This window comes from Lutra lutra, chromosome 16 (genome assembly GCF_902655055.1).
Source record: "Lutra lutra chromosome 16, mLutLut1.2, whole genome shotgun sequence".
Classification (NCBI taxonomy): Eukaryota; Metazoa; Chordata; class Mammalia; order Carnivora; family Mustelidae; genus Lutra; species Lutra lutra.
Window position 1 is genome coordinate 17,951,751 of NC_062293.1, and position 8,626 is coordinate 17,960,376.

General features: G+C 56.9%; 1 protein-coding gene across 5 annotated transcripts; it reads right to left on the reverse strand.

The window, feature by feature from the left end:
* Positions 1-296: 296 nt before the first annotated feature.
* On the reverse strand, positions 297-6,990 carry ACBD4 (acyl-CoA binding domain containing 4). Of its 5 annotated transcripts, none has more exons than XM_047707513.1 (10): positions 6,914-6,990; positions 6,402-6,531; positions 6,035-6,155; positions 5,880-5,964; positions 5,470-5,590; positions 5,129-5,215; positions 4,742-4,812; positions 4,575-4,650; positions 3,870-3,999; positions 297-1,032 (listed from the first exon to the last, which is right to left on the reverse strand). In XM_047707513.1, exons 2-10 carry the CDS (start codon positions 6,487-6,489, stop codon positions 864-866), a joined length of 948 nt encoding a protein of 315 aa, XP_047563469.1. In that variant the 5' UTR covers positions 6,490-6,531; positions 6,914-6,990; the 3' UTR covers positions 297-863. The 5 variants fall into 5 exon arrangements, with proteins under 5 accessions (XP_047563469.1, XP_047563470.1, XP_047563467.1 ...); XM_047707514.1 differs by having other exon boundaries at positions 297-1,029; positions 4,575-4,653; XM_047707511.1 differs by having other exon boundaries at positions 4,575-4,653.
* Between the last annotated feature and the right edge of the window lie 1,636 nt (positions 6,991-8,626).

Genomic DNA, 8,626 nt, shown 5'->3' on the forward strand with positions numbered 1-8,626 from the left:
TCTCTCCGGGCGGGGATGGCCTCCCTCTCCTCCGCGATACCCTGCTCTGCCGGGCGGGGGGCGGAGCCGTGCCTTGGCCCCACCCCCGGCGACAGCGGCGGGCCCCGCGCCCCTCCCTCGGCCGCCGCGTCCGCTCTCCACCCCTACCCCCTCGGCCCCGGGCCCCTGTGCTCCCGGCTCCTGTGCCCGACTCCCGGGACTGTCCTGGGGGCACTAGGGGAGAGGCAGGGAAGAGGCTTGTGCCTTGCGCGCCCGGACCCGGCTTCCCGCCTCACTCCATGGGGACCCAGACGGTAGAAGATTAAGGTCTTATTTTATTTAGTGAAACATTCATTTGTAAGTGAATCTTCCCCGAAGACGTCCTGAGTGTGTATGTGTGCGCGCAGTGGGAGGGAGGCCGGCAAAACGGAGCTCACTCACCTCCCTCCCCCCCAACTCGGCCGGGCCTTCTGGCCTCCCTCCCTCAGCCTCTCAGCCAATCATTCTTCCCGGTCCCAGCCCAAGTCCCAACTTGCCCAAGAGCTGGCCCTCCACCGGGAGAAGCTGGGGTGGGAGAAGAGTCAGGTGACCCAGAGGGAGGGCAAGGCAGAGGCTGAGACCGGGCAGCCCCGCCTCCGAGTCACGGCCAACCCAGAAGCGGGGACGTGCACCACTCCCACACCCTCCCCAGGGAACCTGGGTGTTTGGGTGGGAGGGGAAACGCGTCCGTGTGAAGTCGCGGGGGAGGATGGGCTCCTAAATGCCCCCCCGCCCCCCGCCCAATACGGGAGCGGTGCAAAGGCAAACACTGGTTGGGGGGACAGAGTTAATGCTGTTCCTCTCCTAAACCCTAGGAAGGCTCAGGGCACAGCAGGACAGGGGGCTCATAGCCACCTCAGTTGGCTGCAGAGACCCCTCCACTGAGAGTCACCTCTTCTGGGTCCGAAACTGTCGGAAGAGCCACTGGACGATGAAGGGCCACAGGAGGAAGAAGAGCAGCGTGGGACCCGAGAGCCTGAAGGGCCGTGGCCGGGCACTGGGCGGGGTCCTCTGCTGCCAAGAGGGGGGGAGTCAGGGACCAGCCCAGGCTTCAGTACCGACTGGGGCCTCTTGAGGAACCTGCTTCCAGAACTAAGTGGGAGCTTCGACTGGGGGAACTGCCTCCCTAAGATTGTAAGAACTGGGGCAAAGCAGGCACTACACCCAAATCTGCAGAGATCTTGGGGTTCCTAGTGGGTCCCTGACAGCCGACCTCCAGTTCCCTTCCACATTCTCCTCCCAGGACAATCCCAGGTGCCGGAGAGACTGGCTTCTAGGCTGTCTCTTCCCGGCCACTGTTCGTAGGGCATGAACACCCGATATGATAAAGGATGTACCACATATTTCAAACGGTGCTCAGATTTTCGTTTCTCAAAATCATTCTCTGCTAAAAAGAGCCAGGACTCCTTGGAGAAGTGGCTAATTCCGGGTCTGGAGCAGGGAAGGTCGAGGTGAATGTGGGACATCTTGTACCAGAAAGCAAGGAAGCTTTTAAAGATTAATGAGGTCACGTTATGAGAACGTAGGACCCAGCTTGAAAGGGTCTCCATTGACCAAAATTGTGACAATGTAAGCATCACAAAGAATTTTCTGTTGATTGAAATACTGAATCTTTAAAATCCATTAGTCCATAATGATATGCAAAGGGAAAGTTGGAAATTTGTCACTATTGAGGTAGCCGTTAAATCACTCCTCACTTTAAAATAGGTCATTAAAAAGGAAGAATTAAGCCTTTATTTTGCCTTTCCATAAGGCACCGAACTTCAGGGAAATCCTGGATGACACTCTACAGAAAAGTGACACCTAAGATATGATAAAGGAATAATAAGGACGCCTGGGTGGCTCAGTTGGTTAAGCAACTGCCTTCCGCTCAGGTCATGATCCCGGACTCCCGAGATCGAGTCCCACATTGGGCTCCCAGCTCCACGGGGAGTCTGCTTCTCCCCCTGACCTTCTCCCTTCTCATGCTCTCTCCTACTCTCTCTCTCTCAAATAAATAAAATCTTTAAAAAAAAAAAAAAGGAATAATAAAATTTAAAAGTCAGTATTTTTTTGCCCAAATAAATTATTGATCCAGGCAAGGATTATCCATCAATTGTCAAAAATCGCAGGGCCGGGGCACCTGGGTGGCTCAGTGGGTTAAGCCTCTGCCTTCGGCTCAGGTCATGGTCTCAGGGTCCTGGGATCGAGCCCCACGTCAGGCTCTCTGCTCAGCATGAAGCCTGCTTCCTCCTTTCTCTCTGCCTGCCTCTCTGCCTACTTGTGATCTCTGTCTGTCAAAAGAATAAAATCTTAAAAAAAAAAAAAAAATCGCAGGGCCAGTGGAGTGAATGGGGGAGCTGGACATTTCCTTGGCTCCAACAGTGATGGGACCCAACTGTCACCCCTTCATCCATGCTAGTGGTCCATGTGAGAATCATTCATGGCAGCACATCCACACCTGTGTCCCCCCAATGTGAAGAACATCACGTCTGACATAATCTGGTCATGTAAACTTAGCCAGTCATGAGGATGTCATCGGAAAGACCCAAAAAGGACCATTCTCCAGGACCACAGCACTGGCCCAGTCCCGATAAGTCAGTAGCAAGGAAGTGGGGCTGGTCTAGATGAAAGGAGTCTTAAAGGACAGAAGAACCCATTGCAGCACATGCCGCCCAGGGACTGGACAGACAGAGCAGCTGGCAAAGACCATTTCGGGACTACTGGGAGATTTCAGTTTGGAGGAGGATTTGATGGTACGAAGGACTTGGGTGTGCTAAAATGTTGTCGTTTGGGCTAGGTAGTAGAATGTTCTTATTTTTAGAGCAGGAAAACCAGCTATTTGGGGTGGAAGTCTTTAAAATCTTCAGCATGTAAAATTAGCTAAAGGTCACATAAATGAGAAGACCTCGAAGGGGTGGGCCTTGAAAGGTGAATCTGAGGCAAAATCCCTGCCCCCTGGCTGCCACCCACGGTGTCAAGGGGGTCAGGGGTCACTCAGGCGAACCCCCACATCCAGCAATTCAACAGTCTCCTGCCCCCGTGACCCCAGGCGTCTCAAGAACAAGGCCCACTCGGAGTCCACGGTGAGTCCCGGCTTCCGAGGGAGACAGACCTGGGGCCACTCCCAGCTCCATCACTTGATGTTAATAATAATGGTAATAGTATAAAGTAGAGCCCACTGGAGAAGACCTTCCTGGGGAGGGGTGGTTGGGGGGGTGCATTATCTCATCTAACCCTCACAGCAGCTCTGTGAGGTTCCTCCAGGCTGGATTACCTAGCCTTCCCGAGATTCCGTTTTCTCTTCTGTAAAAGGGAGATGAAAAGCAAACCTAGTTCATTGGGTTGTGTGGATTAAATGAGATAATGTTAAGTCCTGTGTTTGGCACTCAGTAAGGGCTCAGGGAGCCGACGGTGCAGGCGCCCAGGAGCCCAGGTATAAGGGACAAGCAGATCTAGAAGTAGAGGGGAGAGAGCGAGGGGTGCACGGGCTGAATTGTTTGGGAGCAAACCCTAAATCTGGGTCCTGACGAAGGGACAACAGGGACCTCCAGCCCCCGTGCAAACAGCTGGCATGTCCTGGCCTTCCAGACTGTTGGAATTAGCCCTCCTGCTCAGTTGCTCTTCCGGCAGAGGGAAGGAAGAGCAGGAAAGGAGGGCCCTTCCCACTCCCCTTTCCAGGGTGGGAGCACTTCAGTCCCCTGGACTGTGCTGCCTGTGATAACACAAGCCACACCACTCTCTGCAGAAGTCAGAGATGTGGGCAGCTGGGGAGTTAGGACAAAAAGACGGAAGTGGCTCCAAGAGGGGCCTGGAGTAGAGACCCGTGGCATTCTGCCTCAATCATGCCCTGGGCCTTGGGGGCGGCTCACCTGCTTCGGAGGCCAGACATGCTCTCCAGGCTCTGCAGTCTTCCCTGGACGTCCCGCATGCTTTCTTGCAGTGCCCGAACTGTCCCCACCAGCCACGTGTCCAGTTCCTGGGGCCCCAGCACGCTGCCCTCTGCCCAGCACAGACACACAAGGAAGGGGACTCAGGAGGCAACTCAGCTAGGGACAGGATGGTGGCAGGCCAGGGCAGGTCTGGGGCAAGTAAAACTAGAAAGCAATCCCTTGGAAAGTGTCCCTCTTATAAAGTCCATCCGAGTGGCTGAGTAACAGGCTGCCACGGGTTTGAATCCCGGCACTGCCACTTAGCTGTGTGACTTTGGGTAAGCCAGAAACTTCTCTGAACCTCATTTTGTCATCTGAAAATTAGGGAAAGAGGTCATTGCCTTCACAGGGCTGCTTACTCAGAGGAATAAAGGAGATAATATTTATGAAAGTGCCCCTTAAGAGGCATGGCACACTGGAAGTTCTAGAAGGAGATAAAACAAAAATCACTGTCCTTTGACAGTCTCACATGGGAAGAGGACACAGAGAGGGGGCCGGGCAGGGACTTTGCCCATCCAGGCTGGTGTCTGGCTGTTTGGCAAATGCCCAGTGCCAGACTTTGACCTCTGCCCCAAGAGGACAGTCAGGGGAAAGCCAGAACCAGAGGGAAGGGCAGAAGGGGGTGAAGGGTCGGCAAGGGCTCACCTCTCTCTTCAGGGAGCCTGGAGCTGTTCTGGGTGTCAGGCTGTCCTCCAGGGGCTCCCTTCTGCTCTGTCCACACCTGCTGAGATGAGGCACAAGATGCCAGGGTGGGGGTCGAGCAGCTGGGGGGCAGTGGGGTGGGGAAGGCAGGGAACCAGGGGTTGTCTCACCAGCTCAGGCTCCAGCTGCTCCAAGGAATCACAGAAAACCTCAGAGTCCAGGTCCCTAGGTGGCTGGGACTCTGGGCAGGGAGAGAGGTAAAATTAATGACAAAAGGGAGGCCATGGAAGAAGGAGAGGGGTGTACAATGGGACAGAGGCACGTGTTCAGGGGACACTAGAGACACTGCCACAAGACACAGAGATGGGTCCCAGGAGAGAGGTCCCGGAAGTGGAATCCCAGAACCTGCCCCTGGGCCTTTGCACGGACAGCAGGTCTCAGTATCTGTGGGTATGGGGTGTAGCATCCAGCCTTCTCCCCTTACCCACCCTATTGAAAGCCCCCCACCCACCCCTGTTCTGGGTTTGGCTCTCTTCCCCTCCAGCCCGGGCACTGACCTGGACTTGGGGGTGCTGGTTTCCTGGGGAGGCAGGGAGGCTCGGGGGCATCCCCAACATCTCCATTCAGGGCCTGCTCTCTCCAGCCTGCTGAGACACAGCACCCAGAGGTGGGGGTGGGAAGAGGCTGGTGCCTCCCAGTGAGACTGGCTCCTGCTCCCCATCAGTCATGAGCTCTGTCTGAGACCCACTCCATCAGGGGCACTGGTTGGAGTCCCTACAGGGACATCACCTGGGGCCCTCTTCCCTCAAATCCCCCTCCAACTGAGCAGCAACCCCCTCCGCCTGGACCTGAGGAAGTTCACTCAGCACTTGTGGCGCTCACAGCCTGGAGGCCTGACCTGTGACCCTTCTCAGGAAGGTTTCCGGGGGCCTCGGCATATCAGGGATCACCTGGTACAAGGGCTCGAAGTAAGCAAACATGTCCTCTGCCACCTCGCCCAGGGGCACTGTGTCGATCACCTGTGGGGAGGAGGTCTGTTGGGTAGGGGCTGGTCCCTCCTACCACTGTCCTCCTATCCCCCCTTGAGCTGGATCTCCTCCGCCCTGCTCCTGCCCTGTCATGCCCCTCCACCCTGTGCCCAGTCAGGGACCAGAGACAGGCAGGGCTGGGGACAGAGCACGAACGTGGGAATTCCTTCAGGTGTGTCAATGTGCAGGAAGCATAATGGGGGTCAGTCCCGGAAGGGCAGAAGACAGGCCACCTAGCTGGGACCTCGGGGACAGAAAGAAGCCTGAGGCCTTTCCCTACCTTCTGTGCCACCAGCTTCATCTCAGTGATGTAGGCAGACATGGCCTCCTCCCTGCTCATCTTGCCCAGGCTGTTCCAGGCATCCCTGAGGGCAGAGAGCTGTGAGAGGCTGGTTGGCAGCTGAGGCTTGTTTGCCCTGCCAGTAGGGAGCTCACCACTTATATCGTCCAATTGGGTCCCAGAACCCGGGCCGGGGGACCAGGCAGGGTCCCATGGTAGCTTGCTTGTAGTAGCTGTAGAATCTCAGCATCTCTTCATAGGACGGGCGGTAAGAGCCTAGGCAGGCGGGTGGGAAGTAGAAGGCAGAGCATCACCCCTAACTCCAAGAGAGTGGAGACAGACCTGGGGCCCCTCCCAGCTCCAACACTTTCGAGGTGGGGGGAGAACCACCCTTGTAATGGGCAGAGATGGCGAGATGAGATCCCCAGAGTAGCCCAGGCAGGTATTATCTGCATCAACTGCAGGGATCAGAGGCAGACCCCAATCTCGTAGACCCCCAAAGGCAGGTCCCCGTGCCCTCACCATTCTTAGGCAGGTTCTGAATGACACTGACAGCGGCCTGAAACTGTTTCTGGTAGTCCGGTTCTGGGCTTTCATTCTCGGTACCCATACCCAGTGGCTCCGAGCTCAGGGGACCCACTTTTGAGTGATTCTGCAAGAACAAGCCTCCGTGTGAGCAGACCTCCAGGGTCCACTCTGGCACACACCTCCGGACGCCACTGATCACTTTCCAGCGGGGCGAGCTAAGCTCTAGACCCGAGTGAGACACCCCGGGAGGTCTGAGAAGGCTACTTTTCCAACCCCAGGGGAGCATGGGTGGGGCCAGGGTGGGCGGAGAGGACCCTGGTGGGTGGGTGGAGGCAGGTGCCACGGGTCTCTGTCCCTCCCTCTCTAGATGCACCTCTCCAACTCCTAAACAGGAGAATGGGCAAGCCAAGAGAAGTCAGGGCGGGGTCAACAGTCTCCCACTCTGGTCCCCCACCCGCTCTGCCTGGGGTCCCCCTACCCCAGCCGCTCGGCTGTCAGGCACTCACCCGGCAGCGCCCACTACCCGGACCTAGGTCCTTTGTCGCCACTAGCCTGAGGCTTCCGACTGACCTCCCGGCCTAATCTGACCGGGATGTGGACGCAGGGGGAAAATTTAAACCAATGAGAAAGCCCGTTTCAGCTTCTTTTACTATACCTCAACCACTCAGGGCGGTCCTTTCAAGATTATGCAAATAGTTTAGCTGTTGCTCTCCCAATCAGCGAGGCATATCCGCGGGCGGGCTCCCCAACCTTTGGGGGACCATAGGCGGGAGGAGGCGCCACCTGGGGATATAGTAAAACGACGCAGAGTCCTCGCTCCCCCTGGGGAAGTCCGCGTGGGTCCGCTGAACCCAGGTCCCGCAGAACCGACCCCCCAACTGAGTTCCTCAGGCCCTTCTAGGCGCTGGGATAAAAAAAGGAGTCATTGCCCTGGATGAAGAGGGGGTGCTGGAGGGGTTCTGAAGGAGGGGCATTGAAAGCTGAGTTTTGGAACGCGTAAGTGTAAGCCAAGAGAGGAATGAGGAAGGTCATTCCTGGAGGAAGGAATTGCAGGATCAAAAATGCAGAAAGAATATCCCGGGAGGGGTGAGGACCCAAACCAGTATGCTGGATCTCTCGGTCGAGGATATCTGAAAGTGGACTAGAGCAAGTAGGTGGCAAATCTAGGTCCTGAGGAAGTAAGCTTCTTCTTTTTTTTTTAAGATTTTATTTATTTATTTGACAGAGATCACAAGTAGGCAGAGAAGCAGGCAGAGAGAGAGGAGGAAGCAGGCTCCCTGCTGAGCAGAGAGCCCGATGCGGGGCTCGATCCCAGGACCCTGGGATCATGACCTGAGCCAAAGGCAGAGGCAGAGGCTTTAATCCACTGAGCCACCCAGGCGCCGCGTAAGCCTTCTTTTTGAGATGCCATGCTCTTGGCCGCCACCGAGGGGCGGTGTGCGCCCGGCTCTCCGCACCCAATCTGGGGCAGCTGCGGCAGACAACACTAACACGGTTGGTTTTCTGCCATCCCACCCTTCGAGAACAAATATTCTGATGGTGTCACATGAGACGGCCACCAGGACCCACACTCGACGCTCACCCACAGGTTGATGTCACGGACACCTACACAGGTCACGGCGGCCTTCCCCGGGGCAATCGAAAGCCCGCTGGGGCGCCAACCCATCCAAGCCTCTAACCCAGAATCGGAGTTCAGCCGGGGATTCTAGACTTAGTGCTCCCCCATCTTCCCCACTTCGAAACTTCTGAAACCGAGGGGCCAACACCTGGTCTGGCACGGAGAGGGTTAATCCTATGACGTCATAGCCAGAGCCTTCCTACACCCACCCATCCCTTCCCGCTTCCCCACCCCTCCGGTTTGGGTTGCCCTCCCGCCTGGCTCAGCTCTCGGGGTTCTCTCGGCTTTCCCGGCAGGCCCGAGGACCCTCGGCCCAGGATGAGCTGCGCCGCAGCCCCTTTCCTCTGTCCGGCTCCCTTCTGAGCTCCCGGAGGGGCAGGGAAGGAAAAGGTGGAGAGGGGTCCCGAGTCCTCCTCGAGTCAGGATCCAGAAAACGGAGAGAGTGTCTGTGCCAGAGGACAACCCTCGCCCCTCCGCTGGCCCCTCAACCCCCGAGTAGGGGCTTGGCTCATCGGTGGGGCCGGCAGCCGAGGATCGCTGGGAGAGTGGGGAGGCGGACTCGAGAGCGGGGGACAGACGCGGAGATTCGGGGTGACTCGAG